Source organism: Pan paniscus, chromosome 9 (assembly GCF_029289425.2).
Source record: "Pan paniscus chromosome 9, NHGRI_mPanPan1-v2.0_pri, whole genome shotgun sequence".
Classification (NCBI taxonomy): domain Eukaryota; kingdom Metazoa; phylum Chordata; class Mammalia; order Primates; family Hominidae; genus Pan; species Pan paniscus.
Window position 1 is genome coordinate 5,450,369 of NC_073258.2, and position 19,086 is coordinate 5,469,454.

The 19,086-nt window shown below is 54.0% G+C and overlaps 1 protein-coding gene and 1 non-coding gene across 17 annotated transcripts in view; both read right to left on the reverse strand.

The window, feature by feature from the left end:
• CARS1 (cysteinyl-tRNA synthetase 1) overlaps positions 1-18,855 on the reverse strand; it is a 56,674-nt gene extending 37,819 nt beyond the window's left edge. For 4 of the 16 annotated variants that reach the window (XM_024930875.4, XM_034931969.3, XM_024930876.4 and 1 more), the window contains exons 1-6: positions 18,445-18,570; positions 8,904-9,152; positions 3,316-3,407; positions 2,047-2,135; positions 985-1,081; positions 344-442 (exon numbers count right to left, since the gene is read on the reverse strand). In XM_024930875.4, the coding sequence (XP_024786643.2) occupies positions 344-442; positions 985-1,081; positions 2,047-2,135; positions 3,316-3,407; positions 8,904-9,152; positions 18,445-18,469 (651 nt within the window). In that variant the 5' untranslated portion in view covers positions 18,470-18,570. Of the gene's footprint in view, positions 1-343; positions 443-984; positions 1,082-2,046; positions 2,183-3,315; positions 3,408-8,903; positions 9,153-16,003; positions 16,166-18,444 lie in introns of those variants that run through there. The other 12 variants (XM_055093980.2, XM_055093981.2, XM_003816040.5 and 9 more) reach the window with 7 other exon arrangements.
• LOC112441327 (U1 spliceosomal RNA) lies at positions 9,510-9,672 on the reverse strand. Its single transcript, XR_003029256.1, has one exon. It is a non-coding gene; the product is annotated as a U1 spliceosomal RNA (small nuclear RNA).
• Positions 18,856-19,086: the final 231 nt, after the last annotated feature.

Below are 19,086 nucleotides of genomic sequence, written 5' to 3' on the forward strand. Positions count from 1 at the left end.
CTGATTTAGTTGTAACCTTGGCATTGAAAATTAGACAGCAATATTGGTAAGCATTTTTATAAGTGTAATTAGTGGCACTGTGATGAATTCAGTTGTTTTCCTGTAAGTGGCAGGAATGTCACCTACTCTCCACTCCACTCCAGTACATCTTTCCTGGTGACTTTGTCACAGGCCAGGGGACCTTACCTATGGAGACTTCAGCACCCCTGACGGAACTGGCTTGAGTAACATACACTTTGTGAAAGCCTGTGAGACTGACACTACCCTAGGGACAGTAGCCTACAAAGGACCGAGAACAGAAAGCAAAGGGCTCGGTTTCTAGAGCAGACAGCAAGAGGCCCACCTTCAGGGCGGCCTGAACATCCTCCAAGACCTGTGCCGCTTCAGGCCTCTTCTCCCGATACTGCTCGAACAGGTGGTTCTGCCGGGCCCTCTTGATGATCTGGGGAGGGAAGGCAGACATTGGGGAGTGATGCTTGGATCCCACATGCATCCCTCTGCAGCAGGCCACTCTCTCCCTTGGCCAACTCTAAGTGAGGGTGAGGGTGGTGGGAGACAACTGTGGGCCCCGGACGTGCACACCATCATCAAATAGAAACACCACCCTCCATCTCCCACCTGCCAAGTAGTGCCCAAGGCCTAACATGATCTTTCTGACGCTCAATGAAATGAGCCCTGGGGGCCCCAGCTTCCCCTGCAAGCCACATGTCGAAGTGCGTGCTGTGGGAGGCCTTCCTTCTGCAAAACACCCAGGGCTACAGACCCCTGAGCAACATGCAGGTTTCTAACCGTGTCTGAACATCATAGAAATGATCATATCAGTAGCAGAAGTGGTAATATTAACTCACTGAGGGGATTAAAATGATGTTTATCAGGTGAAAACACAAGCTAGCTCAAGCCTACATTATTTACTTATGCGAAAGTTCTATCTTCTTTTACACCATCCAATTGCATTTAAAATTTAATCTTACAAATTCCCTTTACCTTGTCATCAATATCCGTAATGTTCATGCAATAAAAGACATCAAATTTGAAGTAATCCTTCAACACTCTTCTCAAGATATCAAAAGAGATGTAGGACCTAAAGCAATGAAAAAACAAACATTTCCAAACCAGACGATATGCATAGCTTAACCTCCAACAACACGTGTTTGAACTGCATGAGTGCATTTATATATGATTTTCTCTGCTATCCCTGAAAGAGCAAGACCCCCCCCCTTCTCCTCCTCAGTCTACTCAACGTGAAGATGGCAAGGATGATGACCTTTATAATGATCCACTTCCACCTAATGAATAGTAAATATATTTCCTCTCCCTTATGATTTTCTTCATAATATTTTCTTTTCTCTGGCTTCCTTTATCATTAGGAATACAGTATGTAATGTATATACAAAATATGTGTTCATTGACTGGCATGCTATTGGTCAACAGGAGGCTATTTTAGTGGTGAAGTTTTTGGGGAATCAAAAGTTATGTGTGGATTTTCAACTGTGCAGAGGGTCACACCCTCTACCCTCCAGGTTGTTCAAGGGTTGACTATACATGACCTTGGCACTGCAACTAAAACATGAACAAATAAAAGGACTCTGTGGCATTTACCCCAACAGCCAGCTACTCGTCAGGAGCTACAGCCATGACCATCCAGTGGTCGGTGGGGGTCACAGCCAACCCAGCGTCAGGCCTGTCAGGTCTGAGTGTCACGGGAACTCAGCATCTGGGGACCCCACGAGAGCTTGAGGGATGAGAGAAAACTTTAAGGTATGTGAGAAAAAGTGCCCAGGTCGAGTCCAGCATGTTAGCAGTGGGGCTATGGACATTTTCTTTTTGGTGATCTGTAGTCTTTCTGCAGTGAATATGGATTACTTATGGAATTAAAATTTTCATCTTAAAAATAAGAGAAGAAATTCAGTCTTGATTCCTCAAATCTCAGGTCTCTGTAGCAGATCTAAGATCTTTGTGGACCTAAGATCGCTGCTGTGGATCCCAATGGCTCTGACTTCTGCGTGCAACTGCAGAAGCTGCAGGGACACCCCGCGGTGGACCTACCTGGCGTGCCCCATGTGAGATGCGTCATAGACGGTTGGCCCACAGCAATACCACGTCACCTTTTTCCCATCTTGAGGTATGAACACTTCCTTTGTTAGGAATGAAGGAATGACGATCACAAGAAATGCAAGAAACACTGCACAGGATTACCAAAAACAGCAACAAACATCACAGTGTGGTTTGTGTTTTGTGTAAACAATTCAACAGAGACCATTTTGTTTTACTGTGAAAAGTCACAGTCTCAGTGGGAGCCCAGTGAGATGTACGGCACCTCCCACCAACTGAGCCCTGGGTGGGTGGAGCCTCTTCCTCCCTGGGGTTCTACTCATCTATGGAGGGAGGCGATAAAGGGAATCAATGATTTTATTGATTGTTGAAATGCTGCTTATTTAACAATAACACAGCTAATATTTACTGAGTACCTACCATGTGCCAGACCCTGAGCTAAATATTCAATATGCAGTACACTCTAGGACGTAGGTTATGTCATTTTCTTTTTACGGATGAAGAAACTGAGGCAGACAACACTTGGCCAGGGTCAGTCCCTGTTGGGGGAGCGCGGCTTGGAGGCCAGGACCCCCGAATCGTGGTGCTGCTCTGGCACCACTCCCCAACATCCCAGCACCCTCAGACCTCTCTGGGGGCATCATCCTCAACCAGTTTCCCAAGGAAGGCCATGAACTCCCTCACACCTGACTCTCTGTCTGCCAAACATGCTCCCTGATGGAAATCCAAGCAGCCCCGCCCAGAGCCTGGTCTGAAATCACTGGAGTCACTGGCCATGCCCTGAGCCAAGCAAACCATGCAAACCCCATTCTGTTAGGAACCAATCCTGCCTTCTTCTCAAAACCTGCTGTGCTCCCAACAACATCCAGCCAGTTTGCCGTTTTGTCCATCCTGCTTGGCTCATACAGTGCCACCTGCTGCAACCACGCGTCCTCCTGAAAGGCCTGGCTGTGGATGACCTCAAGTACTCATGGTTGGGCAGAGTCCGAGAGACAAGCCAGGGTGATCCATGCCCAGAAGTCATGGGCAGGCTTCCACATGAGGCATGATACTTCACGTGTCTGGGTTTCAGAGGACAGCTCTGCCTCTGGGCCACAGAGACTATAACATGGAAGTGACTGAAGGATCTTAAACCTGGATTTACGGAACTCCAGAGCCCAACACAAGGAACAGAGAAGTCTGTTGTGCGACAAGGCACATGGGCTGTCCTGCCTCCTGCCTCCCCATTGTGTGCGTGTGCTACAGCATCTGTGTTCTCCTTACCTTGTTCCTGGTGAGGCTGTTGTAAAGGTGGAGTCTGCATGGCTGGGTCCCAGCAGGAGGGGACCACTGGGGTTGCACACGCCGGCCTTTGCCTGGGAGGCAGAGAGAGCAGGATCAGGGTCCAGGGGCAGCACCAGGAAGTGCAAGTCGCCTCTTCACCTGGAGACTTGGTTTTTACAACGGGACCATAGTTTTCCAAATCTCGGTCAACATTACGCAGGTCAAAGACAACTGCGTCCTTTTTTTTTTTTTTTTTTTTTAGATGGAGTCTCGCTCTATCGCCCAGGCCAGAGTGCAGTGGTGTGATCTCGGCTCACTGCAAGCTCTGCCTCCCGACAACCGTGTCTTCCTTTTGCTTTCTAATATTCTGTATGGCAGCATACCCCAATAACACCCTTAGAACCCCAGGAGGGCTGAGGAATGCCTGCACAGCGTGCCCAGCACATTCCACTGCTCTTCAAATACTGGCCCCTTTCTGGCAGTGAGCACACCACCACCTGGCACTCCTGGGTCAGTCAGGGCTTGACACTGACAAGGTATGGTCTGTGCTGCCGCAGCCCTGGGAACCTCCCCCACCCAGGATCCCTCACCTGGACAAACTGAGGATTTTGAGGACTCTTGCTGGGACAGAGGCCACCTCCAAGCCTCCAAGCCCTGGCAGCAGAAGCCAGGAGTCAGAGCAGAAAGGACCCCCTGTGGCCACGGCCAGCAGGCAAGACTGGCTCCAGCCCAGCCCCTCCTCATCACTTCGGACACTGCAGAAGTGAGTGGCTGGCTCCCAGCTCTGGGCCCACAGCCCAGCAGACTCTGATCCAGACACTGGGCTTCAAGCTCCACATAGGTCTATACTGCCTTCATAAATAACCTGAGCTCCTCTCAGCCTCCAGGCAGAGACCCCTGCCAGCCAGCCCCTCAGTGCAGTCACCTCCTCCTGGCCAGACTTCCCTAGTTGTTCCCCTCCACTCGCCTACGGGCCGCCTGGGCTGCTCTGAGCACACTGCTTCCAGGCCTGGCTTCCAACCTGGCACAAGGCTGTCCTTACACAACCTGCATCTGAGATCCCTGAAGGGGCAGAGCTCTGTCCCTGGGGCCAGGGGCAGCCACAGGGTGATTATTCACCCTCTGAAACGTCAATCCGGCAAAGCTAGGTGTGGAGGACGGTACCTGGTGACTTTCCCGCTGCCCTCAGCCGGCTCCTGCCTGCCCTGCCCCCTCAGCAGATCCCCACTTTTCTCCACAGTCGTCGCCCACAGGTCCAGGTTCTGCGTTATGCTCTGCTGGGCACCTCTGACCCCAGCTGGTGCCTGGCCCTGGGAAGGGCTTCACATGTCTCTGCTGAGTGGCACCAGGAAGGCCTACAAGATGGATACTCCTAGCACTGACCTGTGCCCACCCCAGCAGGCCGCCTGGCAGGTCACCAGGGTGCTCGCATCCTGCCTCCTCCTGTCCCTGGTTTCTGTGCCAGAGGGTCTGGCAGCATGGCCAGCAAATCGCCACACAATGATCATGGGGAAGTTGGTCCTGGGCACCAGCCATCTCCTGGCCTCCCAGCTCTAGCTCAGGCCACACGAGCCAGGACGGCAGACGCTGATGACTAACAGGCCAAGGGGAGGAAGGAGGGCGGCTGCACTGTGTCTGGGCAGTGGGGGTACTGTGGGCAGGTGGGAGATGGGGCAGGAGACGGAGAGAGGGCCAGTGCTCAGCAGGAGCCCCCACTCTAGGTGAGTTCCAGCGGTCACAGGTGGTCAGATTCTAAAGCGTAGGCAACGTCCAATCTTAATCAAACATCATGTGCTTATTGAGGCCAAGTGCAGCTCGGCCTCAGTGTACTTTAAATGCCTCACAAGCCCTTGAAGGAGAATCTCACTCAATGCCTGGAGGCATTCAACCGGCCACTCTAGGATCCCATCACTCTCCTCCCTCACAAAGACCCTGGAGCTCCTTCAATAGGCCACTGCTGCCATCTCAGACAGCTGGAGACGCTGCCCAGAAACACAGCCATGAGGCCACGGGATCATCACACTCACCCTGCTATGAGGAAACGGCCCAGGGTTCACAGGACTGAAAGCTTGTCCAAGAAGCCTGGCCACAGCCAGCATTCCTGCTCCCCTAAGGCTGCTATCTCCACACAGCTGGTGATGGGCTCCCCAGGAAAACAGGTTACCAGGCCCAGATATACAAATTCAGATTTGCAAAAGGGAAGAACTGAGAGATATCACATAAGGACCCTTGCCCCCCTTTTTTTTTTTAGATAAAATCTGGCTGAAGTGCACTGGCGCAATCTCAACTCACTGCAACCTCCGCCTCCTGAGTTCAAGCGATTATCCTGCCTCAGCCTCCCAAGTAGCTAGGACTACAGGCGCCCGCCACCACGCCCCACCAATTTTTGTATCTTTAGTAGGGATGGGGTTTCACCATATTGGCCAGGCTGGTCTCAAACTCCTGACCTTGTGATCTGCCTGCCTTGGCCTCCTAAAGTGCTGGGATTACGGGTGTGAGCCACCGCGCCTGGCCTGTGCTTTTGTTTCTTTGGAAAAAATGAACACACATTCGTTGATTCCAGAGTCCCACCCTGACCTGAGTGATCCAACAACAGACCAACTATGAACCGCTCATGAGAGACATGGCTTTGAAACAGGGATGTGGGAGGCTGAAGATAAAACAATGGAGAGAGAAGCCAGGAAGTGGCAAGCAGTCTGCCTACAACACACCAGATGCAGATAGGACCCAAGCAAGGGGTTCATGGAGAGAAATCCTTCATCAGGAAGTTAAGGGTCCTCCATCCGAGGGGTGAGAGCAACACCAAACCTTCATGTTCCTGAAACTATGGCCTCGGCGTCTGACAGACCCACACCCTCCTCAGTGAAGGGTATGGCTGACACTCCTTCCCGGGGGGTAGGGAGAGGCCGGCAGGCTGGAAGGGCTGAGCCTCCACTGCGGGTGAGAAGTGCTCAACAAGTTCAACGTCCTGATATCCAGTGGACCTCCGTGCTGGAGGCTGGTGATCCAGGGAAGAGATCCCCCAGGAAGGGGTCTGGCTTCACAGAAGTAGGGACCTGGGGGTTAAGCAGAGCCTTTCCATTATTCCCGCCCCCCCCCCCCCCCCCCGCCCCCCGAGACGGAGTCTCGCTCTGTCACCCAGGCTGGAGTACAGTGGCACGATCTCGGCTCACTGCAAGCTCCGCCTCCCAGGTTCAGGCCATTCTCCTGCCTCAGCCTCCCGAGTAGCTGGGACTATAGACGCCCGCCATCACGCCCGGCTAATTTTTTGTATTTTTAGTAGAGACAGGGTGTCACCGACTTAGCGAGCATGGTCTCAATCTCCTGACCTCGTGATCCGCCCGCCTTGGCCTCCCAAAGTGCTGGGATTACAGGAGTGAGCCACCGCGCCGGGCCAAGCAGAGTCTTTCCATGTCTGAGAGGATCTTGGAGACAGGACACAGAAGGCACATGGGAGGGGCTGGTAACAGGCGGGCACACTGAGGGCCAGACACAGGCACATCTGATGCTGCTGGGATGTCCAACAGAGGTGGAAGGGCAAGCAGGAGGAGGGGCACATGGCCCACTGTGCCAGCAAGGAAGGTGCATGCTTGGGGAGTATGAGCCATGGAAATAGAGGGCGTTCCCACTCACGGGGGGAAGCAGCTCTGATTGTCACAGCTACATGGAGGGAGATCCACAGCTACTGTCATCCCAGGGACATGGGCGAGGACACTACACTGGACTCCATGGCACCTTGGACCCACTCGAGGTCACTGGATGCTCTAGCAGTCCCAGACTCCAGCTCCCACCTCCCCCTTCAGCCCCTGCTCAGTGTACACCAAGCTTGAGTGAGGGTCGCCTGACACAATGCCCATCATTCCTGGCACAAGCAGACCCTGGCAGCCTCTTGCGCAGCCTGGGTGATGAGGGGATTTGGAACCTGGGGAGGGCACAGCAACTCCATTAGTGCTATCCATGGTCCATTCTGTTACACAGCAACGTGGCTCTGCTTCCTCTCTGTAGGTTAAAAGGTGTTTGCAGGAGCAAAACCCTTCCTTCCTCTCACAGTGTGGATGGAGGCTTGCGTCTGTGCCGCTCTTTCAACAAGTCCCTATGAGGGAAGACTGGACAGGCCACTGCTGAGCTGGACATACCAGGCCCGCTTCACCCTCCCTAATCCTGCCCCCCTCTGGCTGTGTCTTGGAATGGCACATGGCAGGGGGAACAACCTGACACCCGAGACCTTGGAGAGAAGGCACCTCACAGCACAGGTGTCACTTGGGTGACCGCGCTGGAGGCTCAGGCAGGAATGGCTACATGGGGAAGGACGTGACCTGCACAGCAACGGCCTCTGCCCTACGCTGGGGAAGGAGTGTCTGCTGCAGAGTTATCCAGAAAACACGACCCATAGGAGATGTGACATCCCCACCTCCAGCCTGGTTAAAACAGTGGTCTAGCAGAGGCCTGACCCATGGCAGAGGCGGGGTGGCATGTTCCCAATCCCAGGCCCCAACGGAGTCTGGAGAAGCCCCCAGAAGGCTGCCAGCTACAACCAGGACCACCAGAAAACAGCACTAAACCTGCCCCCGCATGAAGGTGGAGGAGTGCCCACAGCCACAGGAGGAGCTGGGCCACCCAAAGGCATACTTCAGTGATGATGGCATGGAGCCCCCTCAGATTTGCCACAGAGTGACAAAGCCATGCAGGCATCCCAGGAGTATCTCCCGCAAATAACCACAGGCACGTTCCACAGACACAACCAGCACCAACAGGCTGGAGCTACGGGACAGACATCATCTCAAAGAGAAAAAATGACTTATTTCTGATTTTTAAAAAGTTCAATGCCGGCCGGGCGCGGTGGTTCACACCTGTAATCCCAGCACTTTGGGAGGCTGAGGCGGGTGGATCACGAGGTCGGGAGATCGAGACCATCCTGGCTAACACGGTGAAACCCCGTCTCTACTAAAAATACAAAAAATTAGCCAGGCATGGTGGTGGGCGCCTACAGTCCCAGCTACTCGGGAGGCTGAGGCAGGAGAATGGCATGAACCCGGGAGGTGGAGCTTGCAGTGAGTGGAGATCGCACCACTGCACTCCAGCCTGGGCGATAGAGCGAGACTCCGTCTCAAAAAAAAAAAAAAAAAAAAAAAGTTCAATGCCAATTAATACTTTAGGATTCAACGATTCTAAAGCTGGAGGATAGACACGCTACAATCTTATGGAAAAAATAAAGAGAAAGAACTGAGTCAACCAGAGCCAGGCACAGCCTTAGCTAAAAATCACAAGGCTAGGGCCCGTGGCCTGGGCATGCTACGTGGAACCCCAGAGCCGCAGCGGCTCTGCACCCCACCACCTCAGGCAATCCTGCCACACCAGTGATGTGAACATACCGCTCCTGAATAACCAACTCCATAGGGCCTGATTTTATCCCAACCTCCATCCAGCAAGCGCTGCATCTGCCCATCCAGGCCACTTGCTCGAGACACACTTGGGCGAGGCTCCCTCTGGGGTATCCGCAGACGCCAGGTAAGCACCAGGGTGATGGAGAAAGCCCTTGACCTTGGGAGAGAGGTTCTAATGGCCAGGGAACCCACTCTGTTACTCACTTGCTTGGAGCCTGCAGGGCTGGCCTTTGCCACAGGGGCTACCCAGGAGCGCTTCTATGTGCCTGAACCACCGAGCCACGTGGAAGAGCTGGGGGTCAGCAGGCGGGGCCGAGAGCTGCCTGAACGCGTCCACGTCTGCCTGGGACAGTGAGTACCCCTGGACATAGCTACGCGTGCTGAGGTGCTCGTTCAGGGCTTGTGCCCTGGCTGCCTCGTCACTAATGCTCAGAATGGACCTGTAGTCAGGAGCTGCAAAGACAGAGGGCACATGGTGTCAGGCAGGCAGGCGGGCAGCCCAGAGGCCGCCAGAAAGACAGGGACTAGGGGATGGCACAGAACCAAGGAAAAAGGTGTTCAAGCCCTTCCCTGGACGCCAAACATCCAGAACAGGCAAAGGCACAGGGGCAGCACTTTGACTGGGGGCGAGGGAGTGACTACCTGACAGGTATGGATGGGTTCCCTCTTGGGTGATGAAAATGCTTTGGAACTAGACAGAAATGAAGGCTGCATGACAACATCATCCACCAAATACCACAGAATTGTGCACTTCTCACTTTATGTCATACAAATTACTTAGTTTTTACATTTTTAATTTATGTTTTCTATCAGGGAAAGCAGGAACACAGTTCCACACCATCACAAATTACACAGTTCAGTTTCTGACATTTGGGGAAATCACAGGGGTCAGCACATCTGGAGTATAACCGATAAGCCTCGCCTTGGGAAAGCTACCTACACGATCATGGTATCCCTCCTGTCAGCTAAGTATGTTACGAGAATTTAACCTCAATTTTTAAAAACTCACAACAGAAATCCCCCAAATCAAACCAACTTCAAGCCTCTTTGCCGCAGCGGCACCCTCTCCCTCTGGGTGCTGGGGGATGAGGGGTAGGAGAACCCCACATTGACAATGTGTGCCATTTACACCCCTGCACCAAGAGACAGCTGGACTCTAGCATGGCTTCTGCAGGTCAAGGCCACAGCCTCAGGAGGACTGGGCCCCCTCAAAGGACCAGCCCAAGAAAGCACAGGGCTGCCAGGAGAATGTGGCTGCTCCAGCCAGCCTCACCTGGCCCCTGGCCCCTGGCCCCAAGCCCCAGCCTCCCTCCTTAGAGCCTTCAAAGCAGTAAGCGTGCACCTCCACCACTCAGGTGCGTCACTCAAGGACCCGAGAGCCACTGTTCCGCATGTCACCATTGGGAGGAGGAGCAGAACCCTAACTTTCACCACTGCCAGCTGTAGACAAGGCCGCCTTGACACATGCACACTGACCAGCTCCATGGCTTTTTTCATTTGAGCCCCTGCTCACCCTCCTTCTCCTCCATTCTCCCTTATTTTTATTTATTTATTTATTTATTTTTATTTTTTAGAGACAGCGTCTGACTCTACTGCCCAGGCTGGAGTGCAGTGGTGCAATCAAGGCTCATCACAGCCTCAAAATGCTGGGCTCAAGTGACCCTCCAGCCTAAGCCTCCTGAGTAGCTGGGACTACAGGCACATGCCACCAGGCCCAGCTAATCATACTCCCTTTAAATCCAAAAGTCACCTCTGCTGAACTGGCAGGGAACGCAGCTCCTTCCCCTACTGTCAGGAATTAGGGAATAAAATCTGTCTCACCATTCTAAGGAATATCTCCCTGCAATTACCTCTGACACGGGAGTTGTGGACCAGGTGCTGTGTCCACAGCCCACGTCCCTAAAGTGGGGGCAGACCAGGCAGATGGTGCCAGGCTTCTGGCCAGAGGAGGGAGTCTGGTCCCTGAGACCATGAGCACAGGTGCATCCAAACCTTGAACCAGTGATTGTGTTTGCTGAGAGGACTGTGGGAAAAGGACCGATGCTTGCTCCTTCCACACAGATACCCTCTCACCCCAGAGTTCACTCAGGGTAGGAAAGCACATGTCTGGCCACCCCTTGCTGTGCCAGCTGCCCTTCCTGGGCACAGGCTGCCCGACATCACAGCCATGGGGCGTGGATGCCCTGCACATCACAGTCCCCCTCTCTGCCTTCTCCCCTTCCCTTTTGTCCCCCATCTCCGTGTTTACTCCTGGCACAGAGCCAGAGTCACCCCAACCAAACCCACACAGCTTCTGAAAACAGAGAGCAGAGTGTGTTGCGGGGGTAACTGCACACGAATGCCTTTCTCTGCTTTGCTTAGTGTGGGGAAAACCCTTCGTGTCAGGCCAATAACTGGCACTTCCCGGAACGCTGTGGTGTCAGCAAAGATGAGTCAGAATGGAGTGCACAGCTGCAGCAGCAAGAATGCCCCACTGGGCCGAGCTCTTCACCCGCCAGGGAGCCCACGGAGCCACGTGATGCCCCAAGGCCCAGCCTCCGTGGCTGCCGGAGAAGATGTCCTGAAGCCACCTCTTCTCTGCAGTGAAAGGGTGGGCACTCTGTGGGAGAGCCTTCCTGAAGTCTCAACATGGACGCAGGGCTCAAAATGGCTTCCTGGGATGACTCTCGCTGGTGGGATGACGAGGGCAGCGTCCCTCTAACTTGCCCTGCTTCCTTCCCACTGCACGGAGCCACTGTCCCATCTGACCCCAATAAGATGGCCACCCACTCCAAGCAGCCACAGGCACCCAGAAGCAAAGCTCTGGGCACACTCCCTAGCTAAAACTGGAATCACACCCCTTTACAAGTTATCCTTAGGAGCATCCATAGCCAACCCACGGGAGGATCCGGGGCCTCTAACTCAAAAGAAGCTTTGGACTTGAGAGCCAGCCCTTGTCACCTGGATTCCTGCAAGCCAGACACCGCCACCTGTAGCCAGCATGGCTCTCCCCTCACAGCCACAGGCCTCCAGCGGCCCTGCTGAAAAGCGCAAGTTCACATTACTGCCCCCAACACCCACCTCGCCAGCAGCACAAGCCTGTCCTCATGCTGGCCATGGGCCCCCACCTGACTCACAATACCCTAGTCACATGGCCCCTCCACCTGCTGCTCCTTTTTTAGGGGGCATGCTCCCCAGATACCAGCAGGCCCCTTAATCCTTCACAGCTCTGCTAGGTGCCGGCTTCCCCACCAGGTCTTCAAGGACTCCCTGTCCATATGGCGCCCGCCTCTAGACCCTGAGCCTGCTGAGCCTGGCTGCTCGTTCTCTCCGCAGCACCCCTGTCTAACACGTGCCCGCATTTCTTTCCTTCACCATCTGCCCCACCGCTCCATCTACCTTATTCACTGCTCGATCTTCAGCATCTACAACTGAGCGTGTGACATTCCAGATATCAGCTAAAGTTGCCTAGGGCACAGATGAGTGGACAGCAGAATGGCACCACAGAGTGCATGCCACCGGTGGTGGGCTGGCGTTCCCCTATGGCACTGGGCCTCATGCACCCTTCTCAGAAAGACACCTGCACAAGGACCAGTGCTAGGAACCGGCCACAGCCTCTGCTGCTTTGAGCCCCCAGGGGCTTGCTTAGCAGGAGCCCTGCTGCCCAAAGATACCAGAGACACAAGAACAAGTCACTTTTCACTTCAGCTCTTCCAACAGTCCAAGGAAAGAGAAAGACAGGGGCGGACTCTGGCCCCACTGAAGGCGCCTGGGGGGTGCCGGGAGCTCTTGAGGACCTCTCACCTGCCCCATCCCCACAGTTACAGGCCCAGTGTCAGCACTGGCACTGCCGGGGCTTCCCTCTGAGAAGGAGGAGGCTGCTTACATGGAGATGCGCTCTCCTCCCAACTGGAGATGAGATCAGGGAGGACGGAGGTGGAGGCAGACCCACAGAGGCAGCTCCAAGCACCCCAAAGCGAGGTCCTGGAAAACTAACTCTAAATAAATATCAGACTCCTTACAAACTCTTTTGCAGAGCAACTTCCAGCCAGGAGACTTCTAGTTTAGCTGGATATTTCCCTCCAACAGCTCTGCAGCTGCCAGCAGAGGTCCCATTTCATGATAAAGAAAATGAAGTTCACTGAAGATTAGAGAACTTGCCAGAGGGATGGACAGAGCTGGAAGGTGAGCCTTGTCCCCTCACAGATCAGGCCACAGTTCGAAAGCTGTTCCCCAATGCTGACCCTCCACATTCCTCTCCCCTGTCCCTTCCCTGAGCCTTGGTCTTCTGCAACTGCTCATGCCTGGGTTGGACTCCACGACAGCAAGAGGGAAGAAGAGACAACAGCAGCACCCTGAGAAACAGTGACACAGCATCGGCTTCCAGCTGAGACAGCGAGCTGACAGTCACGTGCCTCTCACACTCAGAATGGATTCTGATGGAGAGACCACCAGCAACAGCCCGAACACTGACAGTGACGATGGTTGATGAGAGGGGGTGACAGGTGATTTTAATTCCCTCTTTTTCTTCATTGCTCACATTTTCTGCAGTAAGCATCTGCTATTTTTAAAATGAGAAAAACATCAAATGTACTAACGGCGGCTGCAGTGGCTTTTGAGTACTGAGGAAGCCGCTGTGTATCTGCTCTCTGGAGACCTGAGGGGCGGCCCCGACGCCCTCCAGGGCTGAGTGCCTACACTCACACACAGGGCGGCATTTCCTCATGGTAAAACACGCTCATAACATCAGCCCTGTAAAGCTGCAGGCCATTAAGTCAAATTACACTTGTAAAATGTTTAAAAGCTGCCTGGCACAGAGCCAGGGGCCCCATTTGCCATCATTATTATCATAATCGCTCTGGTATTATTAATGTTATTGTAATAGCTGCATGCTACACACAGAGAATTTCCTGGAGTTTTCCTAGGGCTCACACACTCATTTTTATTTAATTAATTTTATTATTTTAAAAGTTTATTACCAAATCTGCCTTGATCTTGGATCACATCATTCTTAAATGTACCGTCTAGAGCAGGCTAGACGGCTCATCAAAAGGGAACCAAGTCCATGCTTGGGAAGGATCTTCTCAGAGCAGAAAGGTGCTGGTGCCCAGGGAAGCACAGGAGAATGACAGGCTTCCGTGAGATGGACGCAGACAGTCATTTGGGTAATTGTGGTAGCTGCATTTAAGTGTGTCTCGAGGAAACAAATAAAAATAGGCCAACTTTCAAGTGGTCATGGGTTTGAGCCAGGCTGTGGATCAGTCTGATGCTGAGATCAGATGAGAACACTTCTGAGCAGACTGAAAACCTCCCAGGGACCTGTTCCTCGACCCTGGCCCTCAAGTCGTAGAGCCTGCACACTCCATGCCGAAACTCCTGCTCTGCCCCCATGAGAAGGAATGTCCACCACCGGGTGACCTTGCAGTTCAGTTCATCAACACATTGAGGGACATGGGAATGTCCCAAAGGTGGATGGTGGTTGTCACCGGCTACAAAGGTGGAGTCTCTACAGAACATTTATTGAAATCACATGCAAGTACCAAGCAATTGCTCAGCACAGATACCAAAACAAAGCCACACCAAATGAACAACATCCCTGACACGTCAAACAACTGTGGCAGTGCGACCTCTCCCTCTCTCTGGCTCTTTCCTATCAGCACTTATTTTTTATTTATTTTTATTTTATTTTATTTTTTGAGACGGAGTCTCGCTCTTGTCACCCAGGCTGGAGTGCAGTGGCATGATCTCGGCTCACTGCAAACTCCGCCTCCCGGGTTCAAGCGATTCTCCTGCCTCAGCCTCCCGAGTAGCTGGGATTACAGGTGCCCGCCACCATGCCCAGCTAATTTTTGTATTTTTAGTAGAGACGGGGTTTCTACATATTGGCCAGGCTGGTCTAGAACTCCTGACCTCAGGTGATCCACCCACCTCGGCCTCCCAAAGTGCTGGGATTACAGACGTGAGCCACCATGCCTGGCCTCCTGTAAGCATTTAAACCTCTCCCGGCTGCCCTGTTTCTCTTCCTGCGTTCCCTTGAGGCTCTCCCAGGTCCACTCCAAGCATGGCCCTGGTGTGCCTTCAGCAGCAGAACCTGGGGGATCCAGAGAAGTCACATTCTTGGGCTCACCAGAGACCTGCCAAATCAGAATCTCTGGGGTGGGCCCAGCAAGTGAGGTTTAAACCAGCTTCCCCATGGGTGGAAAGCTTGCTAAAATGCAGACCCCTTTACAGCAGGTCTGAGCTCCTAATAAGTGCCCCGGTTTGGTGGGGGTCTGCACCCCTCACTCACCCTGACCCTTTGCCCTCTGACCCTGCTACTTCAAGGGTTCCACCAGGGTCCTCATCTTGTGGGTGTCCAGGCAACATCTCACCCTGCAGGTTACTCCCTTTCTGCAAATGTTCCCCTGGTCCCACCCTCTACAGCTGCTCCTCTTGGGTCCTTCCCAGTGATCCACTCCCTGCCCAAGAAGTGCTCAGAAAGGGGACTGGAAAAAGCCCCCAGACATGAATCGTGGGGAGGAGAGAGGGGCATGCACCCCTGCTCTCACCAACTAGGAGCCAACACCACCCACTCCCAGAGACCAGCGCCTCCTCCCACAGGTGAGGGCTTCCCCTCCCCCTCCCCGTCCTGATCACCAGCCCCGGAGGTCCAGCTGCCACTCATTCACAAAGGTGGCCCCCAGGCATCCTCTCTCACCCCCAAGAACAGCATCTCCATCTTCCTCCTTACTGGGAGGGAGGTTATTCATTATTAGGGGCATCCAACATCCCTCACAATGAGCCTGTGGGGTGATCAGACAGCAATATTGCCACCCAGAGCACCCACACTGGAAATGGCTTAATCTCCACCCCAAGGGTACTGCCTAAGACTCTTCAAATACCTGGAAACACTGTACCTGAGTTCATAGAGGAGCAAACATTTCATGTGGCTCTGGGGAAAACATCGAAGGGCATCAGCTTTATTCTCGTCTGCCTTAACTCACTGGGTTGAGCTATTGTGAGTCTGAAGAGAATCATCAAAGGCAGCACAGCACAGCAGTTAAGGTCCCTATTGAGCCAGGCTGCCCAGGTTGGGAGCCTGGCTGTGCCTCTGGCTAGTCGTGATGGTGGACAGATTGCTTGACTTCTCTGAACCTCAGGATTCTCATCTGTACAAGATGCCGGCAGGATCTTCCTCAAAGGGGTTCCCCCAAGGGTGGCAGGAGATAACAGATGCAAAGCATTTAGAGCAGTGCCCGGCACAGACTCATGCTGAAAAAATGCTGGCTGTGTTATTATGAAGACCCTTGAATTAAACTGTATAAAAATTAAACTATAAGTCTGACCTGATGAGCAGCCGACCAAGTGGTATCCCAAGTCTGTGCGGAAAGGCCCTGAGGTAGGCTCCATCTACCCCAGAAACCTCAGAAATGAAACTCATCCTTCTGAAATAATCAGGCTCTTGGACAGGCACCAAGCCTATGCACCTTCAAGACTGCAAAGGAAAAGCTGTACACCCAGTGAGATCAGGAAAGAGAAATAGACCTTCTGAGTCAACTTAGGGAAGATGGTACAAAAATGATGGCCTCCTTGAAAAATCTGGGAAGATGGTCACTGAAAGCATTTACGATTGGATTTTTTTTTTTTTGAGACGGAGTCTCGCTCTGTCGCCCAGGCTGGAGTGCAGTGGCGCAATCTCGACTCACTGCAAGCTCCGCCTCCCGGGTTCACATCATTCTCCGGCCTCAGCCTCCGAGTAGTCAGGCGCCCACCACTGCGCCCGGCTAATTTTTTTTTTTATTTTTAGTAGAGACAGGGTTTCACCACGGTCTCGATCTCCTGACCTCGTGATCTGCCTGCCTCGGCCTCCCAAAGTGCTGGGATTACAGGTGTGAGCCACTGCGGCTGGCCTACGATTGGATTTTATTTCCTGTTCTCATCTTTGAGAGTGTGTGTGTGATGGGAGGAGGCGATAGTAAAGGCAGGTGGGCCATGCCCTGGGGCAGAAGAACACTGGCTGGAGATGCTGTGCGCAGGCTGAGGACTGGGCAATCTGCCTGCTGCCCTGACAGCCCGGAGAGGGCAATCCCAACCTATATGGCAAGCTCCAAAAAGAAGGCAATTCTTACAAGGCTCTGAAAACCTAAAATTCTAAAGCTATTTTTAAAAACAAGATACAAAACACTACTAATACGTCATTTACGTTCACAAATGAACAAAAACACATTTTTAGTTTGAAAACAAACAGGCTCTAACTTTCAGCACGGACACAGCACTTATTGAGTGCCAGGCACTGTTCTACGTCCTTCCCATCTATTAATTCATTTACACTCCATGCTCCAAGGTAGGAGCCATTACCCATGGTTTGCTGTGGGGCGGGAGGCAGAGTTGGGACCCTGGCCCTTCCAGGGTGGTTCCAGAGTTGGGGCTGTTAATTATGATGCTGTTTTACAGGAATCTGGGTGACTTCTGAGGGCCGCTTGGCTCTGGGACGGGTGGAGATGGTGCTGGAATCCAGGCACACAGGTAGGGTGGTAGGCGGCGTGCCTGGAAGGTGACCACCTCCTGCCACTTGGCACAAGAGTGTAGCCCTGTCATCTGGGTGTCCCCACGCCGCCAGATTACTCGGGTTGTCATAACTACCTATCTATAACCCAATAAACCCTCAGGGGCAAAGGGCACCACCAGATGCTAAGGAAATCTTGGTACGATCTAAACTAAGGGTGGGGGCTGGAGGTGTCTTAGAAGAACTTGCATCTAATTTTTGCCAGCCAAAAGAATTAAAAACTAGATACTGAGAATGTTTCCTTTGGAAAGGCTGCTCCAGACTGTTAGGAATCTGGGCTTTCTGATTCAGTCTCTTGCCTTTCCAGCACCTAAAATCTTGCTGGAGGGACAGTGAGAGAAGACCCACTGGTCTCTCAAGGTCTACCCGCTGGTGACATGAGTGACTGGGGGAGCTGACACAGCTGTGTCTCTGGGGAACCTCCCGGGTTGGCAATAAAATGGGGCAGTAATGCTCTGACAATCAGCTTGCAGTGGACTGCCTGCGGAACTGGAGATGAAAGCCTTCGTAAAGCCCCAAGCCCTTTTACTGTGTGTACGCGTACCCCTGGCGTCCTCTGCCCCATTTCCCTAAGTACCAACCTCAGGTGCCCTCCGCCCACCTCCCGGAAGCTGCCAGGTCTGGGCAGAAAACCAAAACAACCCTTGGGCCTTTGTCTCCCCCCTAAAGTCCAGCTGGGGCAAGAGGGAGCGAGGGCCCGCCCAGGCACCGGCTGAGGAAAGGCTGTTTGATGTAGGGCCACCTCCCGGGGTGAGGATGCAAGGGGACCTCGGCAGGAACCAAGTGAGGAAACTGAGGCTGGGTGGTCTGGGCAGCGCCCCGCTCGGGATCGGGTCCCCGCGGGGTCTGTGCTCCAGCCACGGGTCTGGCAGACCCTCATGCAGGAGTCCCAGGGGTCCCAGTGGCCGTCCCTCGGAGCCGGGCACTCGTTGTCCTTCGGATCCTAGGACGTGCCACCCCTCGAATCTCAGGACCCGCCGTCCCTCAGACCCCGAGCACCCCCGCCCCTCGGACCCAAGGACGTGCCGTCCCTCAGACCCCGCACACTGACACCCCTCAGACCTCGGGCACTGCCGCCCCTCAGACCACGGACACAGCTGCCCCTCAGAACCCAGGCACCCGGGCCCCTCAGACATAAGGACTCGCCGCCCTTCGAGCCGAGCACCCAGCGCCCAGTCAGGCCCCCAGCCGCCCTCAGCCTGGCCCGGCCGCGCCGCTCACCCTGCTGCCCGGAGGAATCTGCCATGGCTGGGAATCCCGGACCCGCAGCTGCGGCTACAGACACTTCCTAGAATCTGATGCAACCGCCGCCCCGGAAGTCGCGCCCCACGCCGGGCCCGTCTTCCGGGACACGCCCGGTCGCTAGGCAACTACCAGGGGCTCCGGATGTCGCCGGCCCGGAGCATGCTGGGAGCTGTAGTTCAACCCAATGGCGACCCGCGCTCCGGAGCATCGCGCGGCCAAGCGTTCAGTGGCCGTGCTGGGAGTAGTCAGCCCAGCCGCAGGGAGACAAGCACTAAAGACTGAGCGTCCTGTAATAGGTGTTTAAGTCATGATTGCGCTAAGCGCCGTGGGGACCAGGCCCAGCCTGGAGGTCAGAGGCGGCCTCGGGACAGGGTGTGCTGGCGAGACGGGATGGTTCCCAGGAGGCCGACCTGGAGCAGGGCCTGGGGATGGGCGGGAAGAGCGCTCCAGGCCTAGGGACCGCCCTGCCAATGACCCTGCGGAAAGCAAGCCACTATGAAGTGTTGCGTGAACAGGCTTCTCCATCTCCTTCTCAGACCCCATTCTGGAGCCATCCCCAACCCCCTTAGGGCTCCTGCCTTCTGTGTGCATGATGTCACCTCCCAAGGATATCCCACC